The sequence below is a fragment of the Mytilus trossulus genome, chromosome 3, assembly GCF_036588685.1.
Source record: "Mytilus trossulus isolate FHL-02 chromosome 3, PNRI_Mtr1.1.1.hap1, whole genome shotgun sequence".
NCBI classification, from domain to species: Eukaryota; Metazoa; Mollusca; class Bivalvia; order Mytilida; family Mytilidae; genus Mytilus; species Mytilus trossulus.
Window position 1 is genome coordinate 73,255,541 of NC_086375.1, and position 22,644 is coordinate 73,278,184.

The window sequence follows — 22,644 nt, forward strand, 5'->3', positions numbered from 1 at the left end:
ATATATGATGAAATTAAATTTGTAAAAATTCTAGACAGTAGTAATGGTTTATTTGAGTAATAAAAAATATTTGCTGACCTTTTAGATTTTGCCATAATTTTAATATGCAGTTGTTATGGTTTATAATAATTAATTATGAGTTATAGATATTATTTGCCTTTAGTAAAGTTGATGAATTATACTATATTTTTATTATAAACAAATGTAAGTAAACGTACACAATTTCATTGGTTTAAGACAATGGTATAAAACTATTTAGAAAATATTCTTCTATGAATTAACTTAATTAACACTATATTTTTCAGAGGAGCAGATTTAGCAGCCTTAGTAAGAGAAGCTTCAATGTCTGCTTTAAAAGTGATGATATCTAGTCAGGGTACCAGTACAATAGAAGTAAATAAGGAGCATTTTAATACAGCATTCACAAGAGTCAGACCCTCTGTGTCACAAAAAGTAAGTTTTTTTAACAAAATAAAGTCAGGGTACAAGTACAATAGAAGTAAATAAGGAGCATTTCAATACAGCATTCACAAGAGTCAGACCCTCAGTGTCACAAAAAGTAAGTTTCTTTAACATTACACAAGGTAAAAGTTAGACCTTCTCTGTGTATAATCATCCAGCACTCAGCTCAATTGTAACCCAATCTTTTTTTGGTTGGTTCTATTTACTTTTCAGTAAGGTTGATTTTCCATGACCTCAAATTTCATATTCAACGTTTGTATTTTGATTGGATGACATCACTTATTTACATAGCATCAATTGACACAAGACAGACAGTAAATGACAGATTTTAAATACATATTTTAATGTTGTTTTCTGTCAGTTTCATTAGAATGGAGATAACAATATTGTTAACGCATTACCGGTATGATAAATTTGCGACCATCAAATCCCTAATTGATGCTGTTGGATCTCAAAATACAATATTGTTATCTCCTTAATACAAGGATGAGGATAATTTGGATTACCTAAAATTTATATACATTTCATTAAATAAAATATAAGTTATTTTTAACCATACCCATTACAAATGATTTCTAACAATAATTCATCTTAAAATTATAGCCTTAAAAAATGAGATGTATATCTTTGCATGATTCAGTATGATTTTGCAAAGTTTAAACCAAATGTTGAACTTTTTATTAAGTTTCAAATTAATTTAATTTTGACAGTTATGTTGATACAATAATAAATTACATAACTTATTTATATAACATTTGACTAACTAGAGTACATTCAAGAGTAAGTAAGCAAGTACTAATAGTTTATTAGCTATTTTTGATAATTATATCCATGCTTAATGATTTCTGACAATAATACTTAATTTAAAAATAATAGTCTTTGGATTTTCAATGCATAAAAATATGAGATCTATGGTTTTGCAATAATCAAACAAAATGTAAGATCTCAATTTGATTTTTAATTAATTGAGTTTAGATCAGATATTTTGATATGAATTACATAACTTATTATTTAACACTTGACTTATTAGAGTACATTCAAAAGTAATTAAGCAAGTACAAATAGTTTATTAGCTATTTTTGATAATCATATCCATGCTAAATTTATTTCTGACAATAAAAATAATCTTAAAATAGTAGTCATTAGATTTTCAATGAATAAACAAAATTGAGATATATATCATTTTAGGATTTAGTATGATTTTGCAATATTTAAACAAAATGTTGGATCTATATTTAATTTCAAATTAATTGAGCTTAGATCAGAAATATTGATATAATTACATAACTTATTTATTTGAAATTTGACTTATAAGAGTACATTCAAAAGTAAGTTAGCAAGTACAAATAGTTCATAAGCTCATAGTTGATAATCATATCCATGCCAAATGATTTCTTACAGTCATAACTAATCTTAATACTACAGTCTTTCGGATTTTCAATGCTTAGATAAAGAATTGAGATATATATCTTTGTAGGATTCAGTATGGTTTGGCAATATTTAAACAAAATGTTGGATCTTAATTAAGTTTCAAAGTAGTTAGATTTTGATCAGAAATATTGATGTAACTACATAACCATCTGTCCTGCTTCAGGTCAAAGTTTTTGGTCAAGGTAGTTTTCAATGAAGTTGAAGTCCAAATGACCTGAAACTTAGTTCACATGTTCCTTATGATATGATCTTTCTAATTTCAATGCCAAATTAGCATTTTTACCCAATATCACTGTCCACTGATTATAGAAAATGATAGTGCGAATGGGCCATTTGTGTACTATGGACACATTTTTGTTTACAATATTAATTGATCTTTTAAAAAACTATTGTCTTTAGATTTTCAAACCCTTTCAAAAAATTGAGATAAACATCTTTGTATTGTTATGCAATATTTTAATTTGATCAGAAATGTTGATAAAGTTACATAACTTTAAAAATTTGACTTGATAGAGTATATTCAAGTGTAAGCAAGCAACTATATATGGTTGGCACACATAATTGGTTATCCCTGCAATCTGCAAACTATTGTACAAATAAAAGGTACGCAAATACATTTTGCCTTATTTGTACTTGTACAAATGAAGTTTCCTGTTACCATGCTTCCATGTTGTACAAGCTGTAATGTAGATATTCCTTTTTACATAACAGTTCATTTTGGGGTCCTCTTAGCGGTCCTCATTTATATTATGTCAATTTCCTTTGAGATAATGATTTGGATTTAAACAATTAAAGCTTCACGTGCAGTGTATAAATTGCAGGATATAAACAATATATTAACTAGCTTTATGTCCTGTTTCTTAACCTCAAACATGTAATTTTTATATTTTCTGACAAAGTACATATATTGTATATGATAAAAAGGGTTTATAAAGCTGTTTCAACCAGAAACCAAAAAAATAATTTATTTAACTGAGACTGCCAAATATTAGCCATCAATACCGAATCCCCCTATATAACAAAAACATTAAGATATAACCACTGAAAACGATGAATGATAAATGAAACTTCAGACAAGTACGTGTGGGTTTGAAAGGATAGTCGTCAATAGTTGGTTTATGGATTTGTTTTAACAAGTTTTTATTAAACTTACATACAGTATATAGTATATCACCTTTGTCTCACTTGTTACACCCCAGCTGTCAGGTTTTACATATGGGGATTATGTTTGCATCTGGTAGTTTTTGTTTGACCTTGACCCAAGTTTTAGAGTTTATTTTATCTGAATATGTTAGATTTTGCAACAGGCGAGTTATAGTGTGAACTCCTGTTTAATTTTAATTTTTATAAGCAATATATTATTGTGAAAAATATAACAATGGATTTTTTTTTGCATTAATTGATTTTTTTTGATTTTTTAGGAACAACTAAAGTATGCAAAGTTAAAAGAACAGTTACAGAATGGATGATATCAAATAAAATTAAATCTTGATTGCTGTGTAAATTTTGAAGCCTAAATATGTTCACAGAGCTCTTCATATTGGCCACTTAAAACATGGTGCCATGTTGTCTGTAAGAAGGTAGACAAAATTACCATCACATATTATCCTGATGCAGGAAATTAATAGATGATGCTTCCAGAAAAATAAAAGTTAAAAGCCATAATGAATTTGTTTTGATTTTAATATTTAGGAGAAAGGAAAATATCAAAAATACCAAACTCTGTGGAAAATTCAAAACATAAAGTATGTAATTAACATCAAATGGCAAAATCAAAAGCTCAAACACATCAAACGAATGGATAACAACTGTCATATTCCTGACTTTGGTACATGCATTATTTTTATGTAGAAAATGGTGGAATTAACCTGGTTTTATAGCTCGCTAAACCTCTTACTTGTATGGCAGTCTCATTTAATTCCATTATATTGACAACAATGTTTGTACAAAACAAACAGACATATTAGGTCAAAAATGTCAAAATTTGGGACAAATTAGTCAACATTGTGGTGTAATATTAATCACTATAAAACAAACAATAGAAACACAAAAAGGCACATAGACAAAGTACATTACCAAATGAAAGGCAAGAATATAAAAATGTACCATAGCACAATAAAACGATGACAGGATATATAAGTACAGAGTCATGTCATATGTAATAAAGAAACACAAAAAAGCAAATAAACAAAGCTCATAAGCAAAAATGAAAGACAAGAATATAAAAAAATAACCATAGCATAATAACACAATGAGGGATGAAGGAAATTATTGAACCAATGCATGCATTGGTAATGGTAAATATGCTAGAATACTTACTGGAGGTGTGATGAAATATTAAACTGAAAATGTTCTCCTTGACAACATTATGTATTTTCTGTATTTAAGTTTATTGATATGTCGGTGTTATTCCTCTGGGTACCAATTGCACTCCTTTAATTGCAGACTAGTGTATACTGTTTTATATAACAGTTATGGCCAAACTCAGTGAATTCTGTTCAATTCATAAATTCAAGTAAATTATTAAATCAAAGATTTTGTTATAAAATTTGGTTAGTCAAGAATAGACCAAGACTTGTTTGAATCTCTACTGCTTACTTTCGTTAAGTTATTAACGGATCCAAACTGGTTTTATGCCTACTGATAACTTTGGTATAGTCGAAAACAGATCCAGTCCCGTTTGAGCTTCTACTGCTTACTTACGTGGTTAAGACATGAATTCATCCAGGCTAGTTGGTGCCCCTTGCTTATTAATGTATATAGCCAGGCTTGTTTTTAGACCCTCTTGATTACTTTACTTTAGTCATGAATATTTCCAGGAGTGTTTGAACCCCTTATGGTTAGTTTGGTTAAGTCATGAATAGATTCAGGCTTGTTTGATCATTTTGAATAACAGTTTCAAATAGGTCGTGAAATATATTGATTGTGCACGACTTATTTTATTTTTTCAAGCAGAATAATTTCTGGATATTCCGACTGTAATATACACGAATACCTTTTATACTTTATATTCTGTTATGTTAAAGGAGTTTGTCTTGTGCTAAGTGAAGTCCATAGAAAGTTTCCCAAAGCTTAAGTATATGCTATTGTGGGATGTTTTTATAGTTATGGCGTATTTTAAGATCTTAAGTTGCCAAAATATATCTGTATCATTTGACATTTATACCTCTGCATAGAAATAATTAAAAACTATGATCTTTTTGACCCGGCCTAGACCCGAGTTGGTGGTGTTACATATGACAAAGTATACCCGATTTATCTTCCGTAACAAATAAATGAAGTTTCCTACCAAGTTGTCTAACAAATATGTCGATGTGCCCTGTGAAGGTCTCAATGTTTTTACTGTTATTTTTACAATAAGGCTACTATGACAGTTTATGTTTGATTTCTTTGACAGATTTATTTCTTTGAATTTACTCCATGGCTTTCTTCATAAATTCACAGTTGTGGCATGATGGCCAGTTTGCAAAGAATTCCACCTAATCCGGTGATAAGGGCCGTATATAACTTTCAACAAGGTGAGAGTCGAAGGCTTGACTGTGATCTTGAATAACAGCCATAAAAGAGCCGTTCTTTGCTTTTTAGCTCACCTGGCCCAAAGGGCCAAGTGAGCTTTTCTCATCACTTGGCGTCCGTCATCCCTCGTCGTCGTCCGTCTTTAGCTTTTACAAAAATCTTCTCTGAAACTACTGGGCCAAATTAAACCAAACTTGGCCACAATCATCATTGGGGTCTCTAGTTTAAAAAATGTGTCCGGTGACCTCGCCAACCAACCAAGATGGTCGCCATGGCTAAAAATAGAACATAGGGGTAAAATGCAGTTTTTGGCTTATAACTAAAAAACCAAAGCATTTAGAGAAAATCTGACATGGGGTAAATTTGTTTATCAGGTCAAGGTCTATCTGCCCTGAAATTTTCAGATGAATCGAACAACCTGTTGTTGGGTTGCTGTCCCTAAATAGGTAATTTTAAGGAAATTTTACTGTTTTAGGTTATTATCTTGAATATTGTTATAGATAGAGATAAACTGTAAACAGTAATAATGTTCAGCAAAATAAGATTTACAAATAATTCAACATGACTGAAATAGTCAGTTGACCCCCTAAGGAGTTATTGCCCTTTATAGTCCATTTTTTTACCATTTTACGTAAATCTTAGTAATCTTTTACAAAAATCTTCTCCTCTGAAACTTCTGGGCCAAATTAAACCAAACTTGGCCACAATCATCATTGATGTATCTAGTTTTAAAAATGTGTCCTATGACCTGGTCAACCAACCAAGATGGACGCCACGGCTAAAAAAGGAGCATAGGGGTAAAATGCAGTTTTTGGCTTATAATTCAAAAACCAAAGCATTTAAAGCAAATCTGACATGGGGGTAAAATTGTTTATCAGGTCAAGATCTATCTGCCCTGAAATTTTCAGATGAATCGGACAACCCATTGCTGGGTTGCTGCCCCTGAATTGGTAATTTTAAGGAAATTTTGCTGTTTTTGGTTATTCAACTTGAATATTATTACAGATAGAGATTAACTGCAAACAGCAATAATTTACAGCAAAGGAAGACCTTAAAATGGCCAATTGACCCCCTAAGGAGTTATTGTCCTTTATATTCAATTTGTAAATTTTTACTAACATTTTCCACTGAAACTACTGGGCCACGTTTATTATAGATAGAGATAATCGTAAGCAGCAAGAATGTTCAGTCAAGTAAGATGTACAAACAAATTCCCATCACCAAAACACAATTTTGTCATGAATCCATCTGCTTCCTTTGTTTAATATTCACATAGACCAAGGTTAGCGACACAGGCTCTTTAGAGCCTCTAGTTATGTTATACTAATATGATTTTTTATTATACATTTTGTTATGTTTTTTTCTGTTATTTATAACTTTTACTGTTTAGTATATTTAGCTCACCTGGCCCAATTGGTAATTTTAAGGAAATTTTGGTGTTTTTGGTTGTTATCTTGAATATTATTAAAGATAGAGATAAACTGTAAACAGCAATATTGTTCAGCAAAGTAAGATTTACAAATAAGTCAAGTGACCGAAATGGTCAGTTGACCCTGTAAGAAGTTATTGCCCTTTACAGTCAATTTTTAACAATTTTTCGTAAATCTTGGTTATTATTTACAAAAATCTTCTCCTCTAAAACTACTGGGCCAAATTAATCCAAACTTGGCTACAATCATCTTTGGGTTATCTATTTTTAAAAATGTGTCCGGTGACCTGGCCATCAAATCAAGATGGCTGCCACAGCTAAAAATAGAACATAGGGGTCAAATGCAGTTTTTAACTAAAAAACCAAAGCATTTAGAGCAAATCTGACATGGGGTAAAATTGTTTTTTCAGGTCGTCATCTATCTGCCTTGTAATTTTCAGATCAATCAGACAACCTGTTGTTGGATTGCTGCCCCATAATCGGTAATTTTAAGGAAATTTTTCTTATTTTGGTTATTATCTTGAATATTATTATAGATAGAGATAAACTGTAAACAGCAATAATGTTCAGCAAAGTAAGATTTACAAAGAAGATTTACCGAAATGGTCAATTGACCCCCTAAGGAGTTATTGTCCTTAATAGTCAATTTTTAACAATTTTCATAAAATTTGTAAATTTTTATTAACATTTTCCACTGTAACTACTGGGACAAGTTCATTATAGATAGGGATAATTGTAAGCAGCAAGACTGTTTAGTAAGGGGACGACCATTTGATATTCTGGGGGGGGGGGGGGGGGGCAGGAGGATTTTGAAAATAAATAACTCAGCCTTGATAATCACAAAAATAAATGGTTTGTTCTGTGGTAGTTTGAAAATAAATAACCTGACTTGCAATGTATTGAAAATAAATAACTTAGCAGGTCTATAGCTTCTTGGGCCTTCAGCGGTATCAAAACCCTTCAAATTTTTTTTGCCTCGCTCCGCTCGGCAAAATATCTTAACAATACTTTTGAAAAAGGCTAGTTAAACCAAACTAAATTAACTTTAATACTATTGTGTATAACGATAAAAAGGATTTATAAAGCAGAGACCAAGAGAATTTGTTTATTTATTTATCTGAGACTGTCAAATATTAGCCATCAATACCAATTCCACATTGTAACAAATACATTAAGATATAACCACTGAAAACCAGGAATCATGAATGAAACTTCAGACAAGTACATGTGGGTTTGAAAGGATAGTCGTCAATAGTTGGTTTATGGATTTGTTTTAACAAGTTTTTATGAAACTAACATATAATATACAGTATATCACCTTTGTCTCACTTGTTACACCCCAGCTGTCAGGTTTTAGATATGGGGATTATGTTTGCATTTGGTAGTTTTTGTTTGACCTTGACCCATGTTTTAGAGTTTATTTTATCTAAATATGTTAGATTTTGCAACAGGCGAGTTATAGTGTGAACTCCTATTTAATTTTAATTTTTATAAGCAATATATTATTGTGAAAAATATAACAATGGATTTTTTTTTTTGCATTTATTGATTATTTTTGATTTTTTAGGAACAACTAAAGTATGCAAAGTTAAAAGAACAGTTACAGAATGGATGATATCAAATAAAATTAAATCTTGATTGCTGTGTAAATTTTGAAGCCTAAATATGTTCACAGAGCTCTTCATATTGGCCACTTAAAACATGGTGCCATGTTGTCTGTAAGAAGGTAGACAAAATTACTATCACATATTATCCTGATGCAGGAAATTAATAGATGATGCTTCCAGAAAAATAAAAGTTAAAAGCCATAATGAATTTGTTTTGATTTTAATATTTAGGAGAAAGGAAAATATCAAAAATACCAAACTCTGTGGAAAATTCAAAACATAAAGTATGTAATTAACATCAAATGGCAAAATCAAAAGCTCAAACACATCAAACGAATGGATAACAACTGTCATATTCCTGACTTTGGTACATGTATTATTTTTATGTAGAAAATGGTGGAATAAACCTGGTGTTATAGCTCGCTAAACCTCTTACTTGTATGGCAGTCTCATTTAATTCCATTATATTGACAACAATGTTTGTACAAAACAAACAGACATATTAGGTCAAAAATGTCAAAATTTGGGACGCATTAGTCAACATTGTGGTGTAATATTAATCACTATAAAACAAACAATAGAAACACAAAAAGGCACATAGACAAAGTACATTACCAAATGAAAGGCAAGAATATAAAAGTGTACCATAGCACAATAAAACGATGACAGGATATATAAGTACAGAGTCATGTCATATGTAATAAAAAAAGAAACACAAAAAAGCAAATAAACAAAGCTCATAAGCAAAAATGAAAGACAAGAATATAAAAAATTTACCATAGCATAATAACACAATGAGGGATGAAGGAAATTATTGAACCAATGCATGCATTGGTAATGGTAAATATGCTAGACATTCTTACTGGAGGTGTGATATTAAACTGAAAATGTTCTCCTTGACAACATTATATATTTTCTGTATTTAAGTTTATTGATATGTCGGTGTTATTCCTCTGGGTACCAATTGCACCCCTTTAATTGCAGACTAGTGTATATTGTTTTATATAACACTTATGGCCAAACTCAGTGAATTCTGTTCAATTCATAAATTCAAGTAAATTATTAAATCAAAGATTTTGTTATAATATTTGGTTAGTCAAGAATAGACCAAGACTTGTTTGAATCTCTACTGCTTACTTTCGTTAAGTTATTAACGTATCCAAACCTGTTTTATACCTATGATAACTTTGGTTTAGTCAAAAATAGTCCCGTTTGAGGTTCTACTGCTTACTTACGTGGTTAAGACATGAATACATCCAGGCTAGTTGAAGCCCCTATTGAATTCATTTGCTTATTAATTTATATAGCCAGGCTTTTTTTAACCCCTCTTGATTACTTAATTTTTGTCAGGAATATTTTAAGGCGTGTTTGAACCCCTTCTGGTTAGTTTGGTTAAGTCATGAATAGATTCAGGCTTGTTTGATCATTTTGAATAACAGTTTCAAATAGGTCGTGAAAGATATTGATTGTGCACGAACTATTTTATTTTTTCAAGCAGAATAATTTCTGGATATTCCTACTGTAATATACAAGAATACCTTTTATACTTTATTTTCTGTTATGTTAACGGAGTTTGTCTTGTGCTAAATAAAGTCCATATAAAGTTTCCAATAGCTTAAGTATATGCACTTGTGGTATGTTTTTACAGTTATGGCGTATTTTAAGATCTTGAGTTGGCAAAATATATCTTCATCATTTGATATTTATACCTATGCGTAGAAATAATTAAGTACTGTGATCTTTTTGACCGGGCCTAGACCTGAGTTGGTGGTGTAACATATTACAAAGAATACCCGATTTATCTTCCGTAACAAATAACTGAAGTTTCCTTGCAAATTGTCTAACATATTTGCTAGACAATTTGGTAGGATACTTTCGATGTGCCCTGTGAAGGTCTCAATGTTTTTGCAATAAGGCTACCATGACAGTTGATGTCTGATTTCTTTGACAGATTTATTTCTTTGATTTTACTCCATGGCTTTGTTCATAAATTCACAGTTGTGGCATGATGGCCAGTTTGCAAAGAATTCACCAATCCGGTGCTAAGGGCCGTATATAACTTTCGACAAGGTGAGAGCCAAAGGCTTGACTGTGATCTGGAATAACAGCCATAAAAGAGCCGTTCTTTGTTTTTTATGTTATAATAATATGACTTTTTATTATACATTTTGTTTTATTATTTTCTGTAATTTATTACTTTTACTGTTTAGTATGTTTTTGGTATTGTCTATTTGATATAGGTTGTTTCTTGTACATCCAGTACTTGTGTTGTTGTGATGTGGTAATTTGTACATCGTTTTTGCGTACGTACTTTGTCTATATGTGTTTTTGTTATTCTATGTTGACATATTTGTTTGTTTTTATAGTGATTAAGATTATAACAGAATGTTGAATGCTTTACCCCTATTTCTGACCTTTTTTTTACCAATTATGTCTGTTAATTTTGTTCACTTATCGTCAATATAATGAAACTTTATGCTATTGCCAAGAAGAGGATAAGGTAGCTATAAAATCAAGTTTATCCGTCATTTTTCTATATATGAAAAAGCCTTTACAAAGTCATGAATATGATAGTTGTTATCCATTTGTTTGATGCATGTGTTTTAGCTTTTGATTTTGCCATTTGATTAGGGACTTTCTGTTTTGAGTTCAGTTTTGTTTGTGATTTTGCTTTTGATTATGGGTACCTAACGAGGAACCAGCTAAACCTACGCCTAAATTTGACAAGGATGTTACTGCTAGTCGGAAGAAGACAAGGTAACCATATCTCTATATCTAATCTCGCTTAATTTAGGAGTGTATAAAGAGAAAAAAACCGAGACAATGTACATCTCCATGTAACTTTTTTCTTATTCGTTGATAAATGGATGGACGGATTAGTTTAAAAAATCCAAACACAAATATTGCACGCATATTTGGTGGAGAACATGATGCGGTAATATCCGCATGTTTCATTTGATATTTGGTAAGTTGGCGGGGTTTATTTTCACATTGGATACGTAGCTGTGTTACATCTACTTGTAAGAAGAACATGACGTTGAAGATAAAACGGAAATGTCACTGATGAGTCTTTTTTGTAGACGTAACGCGCGTCTGGCGTAAATACGAAATTTTAATCCTTGTACCTATGATGAGTTTATTTAAATAAAGTACCGGGGTATGTATCAATTTTCGTTGTTAAGTTTTTTGCTTAAACTAGTTTAATAAGAATTACTGATGACAGATAATGATATTTCAGTTGATTAACTTTCATTACATCTCAGTTTGACGAGCATTATGACAGTCTTCCCACTAGGTCATGAATAAGTTTAAATTTTCGAGATTTCTATCGAGAGGTGATTCATATATCTGTGTCAACAGTTTATTTGTATAAAAACTTGCATTCATAATTTGGTAAAATGTTAAAAAATAAAAAAAAGACTTAATGTTGATACAACTTCAATTGACAGACATGCTACTATTCTTTAATGTCATTCAACATCTGCTTCTCTTCTATGTTGCTTGAAAGTGAAAATACTATTTATATTGAGATCGTAGAGTTTCCTGTATATAACATCGACCTTTATTATATCCATGAATTTTGGTCCTTCAACTTCGTACTTTATTTGGCCTTTTAAACTTTTTTGGATTTGAGTGTCACTGATGAGTCTTTTGTAGACATGAATATCAATAATGTGGTCATTTATATATTTTTTTTTTATAAATTTCCTGTATACAAAACTTTGAACTTTTTGAAAAACTAAGGATTTTCTTATCCCAGGCATAGATTACCTTAGCCGTATTTGGCACAACTTTTTGGAATTTTGGATCTTCAATGCTCTTCAACTTTGTACTTGTTTGGGTTTATAAATATTTTTGATTTGAGCGTCACTGATGAGTCTTATGAAGACGAAACGCGCGTCTGGCGTACTAAATTATAATCCTGGTACCTTTGATAACTCTCTGCATCGGTTTTTGATCATAAATAGTTCAATATCAATTAAACATATATCGTCTTCATCTAGATTATACATGGCTATAAGACATTAAGCAAACAAGAATTTATCATACACTAAGATACGAGAAAATAAAAATATAATAAATATATAATGTAGAAGATATTATTAAGAATATAAAAATCATGTCTTGCGAACTATTTCTTTATTGAAACAACAAGACAGGTACGAAAATAGTTTTTTGAAAGACATAATATACAGTTTTGTTATACACTGATGATAAGTCATTATGTATGGATGAAATGAGAGATAACTTATGAATAGAGCTATCTCTATAAACAGTGACAGACGATAAATCTTCATTTTACTTTTTTTCGCCTCCTCTCCAGTAAGAGCTTTTTGAAGTGTCTTGTTTACCTGCAGCCATGAAAGGCTTTTGATGTACTTGTTTGGCAGGAGAATTTGATGTCTGACGTCTTGAACGATTATTTGGTTCAGCTGGTTGTAAGCCTAGTACATTATGTTGATTGTCCTGTTGGTTCATCCTATTTTCTAGTTTTTCGAGTTGCTCTTTCATCATGACTAGCGTGGCTTGTTGTAGATTAATCTGTTGCTGTTGTGTATCTATTACCTTTTCAGTGTGTTCTTTATTTGATGCAAGTCTTGCTATATTATCTGATTGGCCAGACATTATTTTTTCAAGTTTGACTTGACCGTCAGCTAGTCTAGCATGGTCATTGGCTAGCTGGTCAATTACCGCCAGTCTATCGTTTATTAAAGACTCTTGTTCATTGATTTTTTTACTTTGTGCTTCTATAGTATCCTTCAAATGTTTGATTTCTTCGTTTCGTTTTTCCAGTTCCTCCTGAAGTTCGCGTTTGTCAGTGTTCATTTTACGCATCTCTTCGTTTTCAATTTGAAGCTTTTGAATCCTTTCATGATATTTATTGTTCGTTTCTTTTAATTTAACCATTGCTTTTTGTAATTCTCTATATCTCTTAGTCATTTCCACTAAGTCTTCGTCTCGTAGACGTAGTTTTTCTTGAAGGCTTACCTTTTCATGCCTTTCTTTAATCAGAGCCTCTCTAGCGTTGTCGAGAGAGACCATTACTTCCTCTAGTTGTATTTCTAACTCTTCCTGTCTGGTGATTATGGCACTGAACTCCCGATGAGATGCTTTGGCGTCCTTTGATAGTGTGTTGATTGCCATCCTGACACCTTGAATGGCTAATGGATCTGTTTTTGATGTTTTTGATGCTTGACTACTATGAATTGTACTGCGGTCCTAGAAAAAAAAAGTACATATATAACGTTTTGATTTGGAGGGTATATAGATTAATTGTATTTTCAAATATTCTTGTACTGAGATGACTGTGAATCTCACATTCGAGGTATAAGTCTAAAAATATCAGGCAGAGAAAAAACTCTGTTGTTTCTTAAATTACTTCTCCTGGAGGATATGGAACCAACCTGGAAAAGTGTGGATGGTTATTGTAAAAAAAAATCATCTTAATGTAAAATTATAAGTTCTGGCTGCTTTAATCTTGTCATTGAATAGGGTCTGAAGGAACTTCAACTGATACGAGAATAAGGAGAGGTCAACAAGAAGAGGTGCACAGTTCGTTCCTATAGTGCCGAGATACTGAATGAAGTTTTATAAATTCTGAATAGCATCTTCAAGCACTTGAGTACCAAATGTATTAGGAAATTATATATTCCATTTGCAGGTGAAATTAGTACATTGCTGCTAAGATGCCAGACATTGATCATTTCAAAATTAAGATCTACTTGTTTGTCAGAGATTCTTATATTGAGATAACCACTCAACATACAGTACTTTCAATACAATACTGTTTGTATATACAATAAACAAAACCGACAAAGTTGACAAAACTGAAATAGAGGATACAACGAGTCTAAATCATCAGCTTAATTTACTCTGTTTTAAAAGAAATATTACAACAGTAACACGTGGATTAATTCATAAATGAGGTATCAGAAAGAGGAACAATAATAGGACATTCAATGATTCTGGCCACATAAAAAAAGCTTCAAATTGTTCATGCAAAGTTCATTTCACAACGCCTTAAGTAGTTTCAGAGTAGAAGATGAAAATGTGCTTTTCATAAAGTTTTAAAGGGAATCATGTTCCCCAAATACCATCATACCCTGTTAACAAAATTTTTTTGAAAAAATACTTACTTTTGAGGATAGCATAAATCGCTTTGGTTGAACTAACTGTAAATCTAAAATATAGATCAGACAAATAAAAGTGATATTTATTCTGAAGGAAAGGCAGATTATCTTTAAAACTGTTGTTTACATGTTTTAAGCATAAAATAGATGAAATAAACAACAAATGGAAATTCAAAATGGTTGATAACACTGTAATGTTTGCAATGAAAAATGCGTACTATCAGAGAATACTTCTCGCTTAGACTTGAGATGGTGTAAATTTGTATGAAGTCTTTGTTCATATGCGTCTTTTGATTTGTTCACGCATCATTGTCAATATTGTTAAATTTGATGCGACTGTCGTACAAGTGAGAGGTTTAGCGCTATAAAACCAGGTTCAATCCACCATTTTCTACATTTGAAAATGCCTGTCAGGAGTATGACAGTTCTTGTCGATTCGTTTTTGATGTGTTTTGTCATTTGATTTTACAATGTGATTATGAATTTTCCGATTAGATTTTCCTCTGAGTACAGTATTTTTTTGAGATTTTACTTTTTATTTAATCTTTTTAATCTGAAGATTGTTTGTGCACATACCAATGAGTCCAGAAACGACTCTTTTTATATCAACATGCATTTCATAAAACTTATAGGGGCATCACATATGTCAGAGTCATGAGTCATGAAAATTGTTGCAGGACAAATAAATACTGTTTTCTCATTCAAATACAGTGCCCGTGCTTTGTAGGGTCAAACTTTTGTCGATCATATAAGCTCACAATTTACAAAAAATTATAAAATTTTAGTTTTAAGTTATCTTTTACCATTATCAACAGTTCTTGATGAAAAATATGACATAATGTTTTATGGATCCGTTAGTTTATATAAAGGATTCTCTGTCTGGTATTGTCAATTTTATCCAAGATTTAAAGACAAATTAAAAAAAATATGACCCGATGGGAAATAAGTTCAAGAGAAATATTTCTAAATAACTCTAACAAAATAGTTGGTTAGTTAGTCTAAAATATAGTTTGCATGCAATTAGTGAAGCTTATTTAAGTAATACACTATATATTCTTTGAGGACAGAAGTAAGAAATACTCACAACCTAAATCATGCAAATTAGTACATGCACATTCATATACATTATTGGTACAGTGTAAACAAGGAACACCTATATAATTAGATGTTATTATTTTACGCTAGATGAAGTGCATGGTTTTCCATGGCTCACAGTTTTCCATGGCTCTTTGTTTGATTTAGTTTAACTTTAAAAGGAAACAATAATTTTCGAGAATAAGCGCAAATACGCACTGAATGCAATAGGTGGAATGCACCAAACTATTCTTAGAACGATCAGAGCGTGTCGTCAGCCCGTAACGAAGTGTTGATATAAAAAAAAATCCAAAGACGTTACAATTTTACAAACTATCTTGTAAACAGTGCAGTAACGGGTTTTTTAACCAGAAGATATGTAAAAGGGACTAAACAAACTTGAGATGAATAGATTTAATAAGATGACTGCTGTAGTTGCAATCTTTGATATCTGTTCAAGTTCTTCTTCAAAGTATACCAACTTGATCATAGCTTTAAACAATAGAATAGACCACAGAACGGATGTTTTCACCAACATCTATTAGAAGTTCAGCATCATTTGTATAAACCCAGTGACAGTATTAAAATGCAGCGTTGATTGTTTTTTTTTTTACTTCCTCCCAAATATATAGCCTTATCAATTTATCAAATAAAGGCAACAGTAGTTTACCGCTGTTCGAATCATTGTTATGCAGATAAATGTATATATTTGATTATGAACCCTTTTTCATCGAATTTTGAAACGTTTAATGAATAAATCTCTTATATTATTAACGATGAATCCATAAAGGAAAATTGACAATTAGGATCACTCTTCAAAGTTAGATTGTTAGTCTGTGGCTTATTGGTCCACATTATCTTCTTAGCACGAACAAAGAAGGATTTACAAATGTTTTTGATGAGACAATATGTTTTCTAATTTGTGTTTGATCAAATTATATTTCATGGAAGTTGTTTTTAGATATGTATTAACACATAAGCAACGAATGTCCTTGTATTAAATTAGCGGGCATCTTTTTAATTCCAGTGGTTGACCTCTATCCATAACTCTTGAGCTTGCCAAGTGTTTGAAGTAGTTGTTACCGCCAGTTGACATGTCATGTCGTAAACTTAGAACCTCTACTTTGATTGATTATATAGATATATAAGCATAATATAATAAAATTTTATTTATAATACTACCTTTGTCAGCTGTAAAAGTAAAACATCATATCAATATTATAAATAAAACATTTAATGGCAGAATAATGTTGTCAAATTACCACTAAAAATACTGTATAGGAATCGGTGATACACCTAAATAGTTATTAATCTGATTGTGATTCGCAGCACTGTAAAGGAAGAAACAGGTATTTGGATAGAAAAAAAATTACAAGGTGAAATTTTATTTAATCAAACTATAGGGAGTTTCGAGCTACATTGGCGACTCATTGGTGGCCTTCGGCTATTGTTTGCTCTGTGGTCGGGTTGTTGTCGCTTTAACACATTTCGCATTTCCTTTCTCAATTTTATAGATGTTTATTTGCAAAATATGAACAAAGGTTATCATTACAATCGTATAGTTTTTTTGTAAATTTCTTAGAATTTGACCAGGTTTGGCATAATGTAAAACCCAGATATACAAACTGCTTTCGTTTGTGAAGTCTTTTAAAGGTCAGATATATGACAGCTAATTGTATCATAAGTTCTAAAATAATCATGTTTATAGTAAAAGTTTTTCCGTTATTGGTCAGTACATAATGACATTGATATAAGGAATATTCAAAGTAGCTAATTAAATAAATTTGTGTAATATGTATAGCGATTATGTAAAAAAAAATGTGGAATACGTCTTGAACTTAAATACAATGTCATTCATTGTTACACATACCTTAAAAAGCGATAGTATTAAATGTGAAACTTCGAAATATACTAATGTGTATGTACTTACATTTATCCGATTCTTCGTCGTCTGCCTTTAACGATTCCACAATATGTCCGTAACCACAATCTCTTAAAACTTCACATATGGTCGTATAAGAATTAGGACCCGAAACCATAACAGTTCCAAGGCATAGTTCTACTTTTTCTCGGTAATTGTACAATTGTAAAATCACGTCTTTCTCGTCTGGAGATAAAGCCCCTCTATCTTCTAATGTGTCAGCAATGATTTGCAAATTTATTTCTTCATTTAAAGTTATTAGGTATCTGTAATTTAAAATTTTAATTGTGTTTAAATTCTTGACAAAATGCCTTTGTAAAATCTGACAACCTACGATTGAATTGTTTTTGTAGATTTATATAGTTTAATAGCTATATTTAAGATTGAAATATACATGATAAGTTTGTACACTTAAACTATATACTTAATTGTTTAAATTGTTTAAGTTAAATAACCATATGCTCTTCCACTTCATACTAAATAACATTTTTGTTACACCCGAAAAAAAAGGGGGGAGAGTATGTATGCAACAAATATTCTTATCCTTATTTCAAAGGGAAAATGTTTTGATCAGTGAAAAGAAAATGGTAAAATGAAAAAGATACCGCAACAATTCGAGGAAAATTCCAACCCGAAAGTCCCTCATCAAAAAGTCCACAATAGCACAACAACACAATGACGGGATTTATAAGTACCAAGCTATGTCAAATAGACAATACAACAATGTCTTATTTACAAAGAAAAGGAAAAGAATACTATTAAACATTATTAAGATGATAAGCAACGTCAGTACCTAAAATCTACACTTCAAAACCATCCTGTATTATTTGTAAAGTTGATACAGAATATTTATCAACAATGTCTTGGTATCTTCTGATGAACTTTATTTTTTTTAGAAAAAAGACGTTCCTGGGGGACAAACACCTGGTACATCAACTTTCTACTCAAACACTGACATTTAACAGAGTATGAATATGAGCTGCAAATTCTTGCATACCGAATAAGATTAGAATTGTATATACCATATGCTGGTGGAGTTAGAATACCTCTACTACCGTAGGGGAAATCAATAAACTGAAAATTACAAATGTCTTGTTTATCATAGATTCTGGTTCTGAGATGACCGCGTATGTCAACTTCAAGTATAAAAGTAATGCAGATGAAGCCGTGTATGTTGTTTCTTTCATTTCTATTTCTGAAGGATATACCAATTGAACCCAATCGGAAAATTTAGGATTGTAAAAGGAAAAAACATCATCAGCAAAATTCTGATTGGATTCAAAATACTGAAGATGTTCTACCCCAGGAATAGATGATCTTAGCTGTATTTTAGTCCTTCATGGTCTTCAACTTCATACTGTATTTGGACTGTTTAAATTTTTAATTCGAGCGTCACTGATAAGTCTTTTATAGGCGAAACTCTCCACGTCTGGCGTACATACATTCGATTATTTCTATGATGTAAGGTAGGGGGATGATTGAGCGTTCACAAACATGATTGATCAACCCCGCCAAATTCTGATCATGCCTCAAATAAGGGCCGTTTCCGACTTTAAGATCATGTTTGAATTTTGGTGGCATAAAAGAAACATGATCAGCAGAACAAAATCTACATGCAAGTTTTTCAGCAGACTGTTGGCATTTCAATGGCAACCAATTGTTCCCTCTTTCCCTGTCGATTTGTTCCTTTATCATTATCAAGCTGACTTCAAGCTGACTTCATACAGGAACTTCTTAAGAAGTAAGCAGTATCCTTCAACTGTATAGATGATGTTCTTACACTAAATATTTCGAATTTTCTTGACTATGTTGAACGCATCTTTCCAATCAAACTAGAGATAAAAGATACACCATATATAGTTATGTCTGTCTCATATCTTCACTTGCATCTAGAAATTGACAATGAGGGTCGGTTGAAAACAAAACTTTATAACAAAGGAGATGATTTCAGCTTTCCAATTGTGAACTTTACATTTCTATGTAGCAAAATTCCAACAACGCCTGCATACGAAGTATATATCTCCCAATTGATACGATATTCCCAGGTACGGGGCGCCGAATGGGACTCTTGTGGTTTTGTACAAAATTCAATTCTGTCATAACAAAATCATTTTTGTCTTACAAAACTATGTGCTACAGACTTGTTTTGTTAGAACTTCAATTTTGTGATGACAAAATTCATTTGTGTAGACAAAATTCATTTTTGTAGACAAAATTCATATTTGTCATGACAAAAGTCAATTTTGTCTTAAAGGTATGCAAATATAAACATATTTGCATACAAAATTGACTTTTGTTACCTGATATGGAAATTAAATCACAAAAGTCAATTGTGTACGGTAAGATTCAATTTTGTGAGACAAAATTGACTTTTGTGAAACAAAATTAACTTTTGTGAGACAAAATTGACTTTTGTGAGACAAAATTGACTTTTGTGAGACAAAATTGACTTCTGTGACTTTTGTGAGACAAAATTCAATTCTGTCATTTTTGTTGAGACAAAATTCAATTTTGTCATTTTTGTTGAGACAAAAGTCAATTTTGTCATTTTTGTTGAGACTAAAGTCAATTTTGTTAATTTTGTTGAGACAAAAGTCAATTTTGTAAATTTTGTTGAGACAAAAGTCAATTTTGTTAATTTTGTTGAGACAAAAGTCAATTTTGTCAATTTTGTTGAGACAAAAGTCAATTTTGTCAATTTTGTTGAGACAAAAGTCAATTTTGTGACGACAAAATTCATTTTTGTGATGACAAAATTCAATTTTGTAACAACAAAATTGACTTTTATGAGACAAAATTGACTTTCGTGAGACAAAATTGACTTTCGTGAGACAAAAATCAATTTTGTTGAGACAAAATTCAATTTTGTCAATTTTGTTGAGACAAAATTCAATTTTGTTAATTTTGTTGAGACAAAATTCAATTTTATCAATTTTGTTGAGACAAAATTCAATTTTGTCAATTTTGTTGAGACAAAAGTCAATTTTGTCAATTTTGTCTCACAAAAGTCAATTTTGTGTAACAAAAGTCAATTTTGTGTAACAAAAGTCAATTTTGTGTAACAAAAGTCAATTTTGTGTAACAAAAGTAATTTTTGTGTAACAAAAGTCAATTTTGTGTAACAAAAGTCGATTTTGTATGCAAATTAGTTCACAGAAACCAAACTAAACTAATTTAAATACAAAATTGACTTTTGTCGCTCAATTTTCAAATTAGGTAACAAAAGTCAAGTCTGTGTAACAAAAATGAATTTTGTCATGACAAAAGTGACTTTTGTCCGCTGATAGATAATTTTGTATGACAAAATTTCAAATTTGTAGTATGATACAAATTTTGTTAAACTGAACTCATTTTTGTTGAACAAAAGTCACTTTTGTCCGTACAAAATTGAATTTTGAGTACAAAACCAAAAGACCCATTCGGCGCCCCGTACCAGGCTTGTATTTCCTATCATGATTTCCTTGATAGAAGATTGCTGCTCACAAGGAAGCTATTAATCAGAGAGAAGTTAAATCATCCCTTCGTTAATTTTACGGTCGCCATCATTAGTTGGTTGATCGTTAGGGAATAACTGTTTCACAGATTATATCGGATATGTTTCTTATGTCGTAACTACAATCCCTTTCCCTTTTCACGAATGTTTCCTACCGAATTAGCCTATTTACCGGATTTGTAATGACATGAACAATACGACGGGTGCCACATCTGGAGCAGGATCTGAATGCCCTTCCGGAGCACCTGAGATCAACCCCAGTTTTTAAAAGGGTTTGTGTTGCTTGGTCTTTAGTTTTCGATGTTGTGTCTACCGTATTATTTGTCTGTTTGTCCTTTTCTTTTTTAGCCATGGCGTTGTCAATATATTTTCGATTTGCGAGTTTGACTGTGCCTCTGGTATCTTTCGCACCTCTTTTTCGTATTTCTTAAGTATAAATCATACCGTTGGTTTTTTTTCTTTCGGTTTTTAAAAAATGTTGTCATTCTGTGGACTTTTATCGGTTCCTACACGGTATGTGTTCTGCTTAATGTTGAAGATCATACGATCACCTGTTGTTGGCTACGGAAAACATATTGAGATATTTGATATTTCTATTTTTCAGCATGTTTCATACACAAGATAACCGATTTAACATGAATTTGTATTTGGCTCCAAAAGTTTAAAATTATTTGGAAAATTTAAAATACAATTCAATAACATCGACTTGTATTCTTATAAAAGTAATGATTTGAACTATCTTCCATACCTTAAAAAACTCCATTTCCCAGTTAAAATGGTTTCGTCAACTTCCGCATCAAACCTGACTCTGCGGATATCATTATCCATGTCACACACCTAATCTGCTAACATGACTGGACTTACCGACATTTAAAGTCCCCCTTTTGTTTCTTCATTAGGGTCGTCTTTTATTAAAAGGTCAACCTTTAAATTTCATCAACATTTCAAGTTATTTAATTTATTGAACTCTTAACTTGCTTTATTTAGTATATCTCGCAGTTCTTTCGCACAAGTGCATTTTTTAAAATTAAGAACTAAAGTTCGACAGAAATTTTAAAACCCTACCTGTTAATTAGAGATCTTTGAAGCCTTTTGTAGCGCTTTTTATGGAATGAAGCCAAAAACTCTTTGCACATCATAGTAACATGCAATATTGCATAAGTTAATCATGCTTAATTCAAATTTCTTATATTTGATCTTTGCATAAGCTGATTTTTTTTATAATGTTTTATTGTTTGAATTTCACTCCTTCCAGAAGAAGCAAAAAGATGATAATAATAATGTTTACTTTTCAAATTATTTCATCTGACTATTCGTGAATAGCAGAGTTTCCTTTGAATCATTTCTGTTAGTTTATTGTTATTCAAATTGTTTTAAATAAAATGCAAAGGACGTACGTCAAACTATCTTATCTGTAACTTTAACGTCATTCTTTAGAAGATATTTACGGCAATAGAAATATGGACTAAAACAATTATAGAAGATCAATAGATAGGACCGAATCAATAATAATGTAATATAAAATCTGTCGTGCAAATCAAGACAAAATTGGCTATTCCAATCACACATGGATGGTTACA

The 22,644-nt window shown here is 31.2% G+C and overlaps 2 protein-coding genes across 6 annotated transcripts in view; one reads left to right on the top strand and one right to left on the bottom strand.

Moving 5' to 3' along the window:
- The window catches only part of LOC134712360 (nuclear valosin-containing protein-like), a 40,549-nt gene extending 37,164 nt beyond the window's left edge, over window positions 1-3,385 (top strand). For 2 of the 4 annotated variants that reach the window (XR_010106278.1, XR_010106280.1), the window contains 2 exons: window positions 306-559; window positions 3,315-3,385. Coding sequence is in view for 1 of the 4 variants with exons in the window: in XM_063573834.1 (XP_063429904.1) it covers window positions 306-453; window positions 3,315-3,362 (196 nt within the window). In the remaining 3 variants the exon portion in view is untranslated. Of the gene's footprint in view, window positions 1-305; window positions 560-3,314 lie in introns of those variants that run through there. The other 2 variants (XM_063573834.1, XR_010106279.1) reach the window with 2 other exon arrangements.
- Window positions 3,386-12,743: 9,358 nt separating this feature from the next.
- On the bottom strand, window positions 12,744-22,039 carry LOC134709710 (uncharacterized). 2 transcript variants are annotated; one of them, XM_063569859.1, is made up of 4 exons: window positions 21,929-22,039; window positions 17,581-17,837; window positions 14,583-14,626; window positions 12,744-13,665 (listed from the first exon to the last, which is right to left on the bottom strand). In XM_063569859.1, the coding sequence occupies exons 1-4, from the start codon at window positions 21,958-21,960 to the stop codon at window positions 12,745-12,747; spliced, it is 1,254 nt and encodes a 417-aa protein (XP_063425929.1). In that variant the 5' UTR covers window positions 21,961-22,039; the 3' UTR covers window position 12,744. The 2 variants fall into 2 exon arrangements, with proteins under 2 accessions (XP_063425929.1, XP_063425927.1); XM_063569857.1 differs by having other exon boundaries at window positions 21,813-21,929.
- Between the last annotated feature and the right edge of the window lie 605 nt (window positions 22,040-22,644).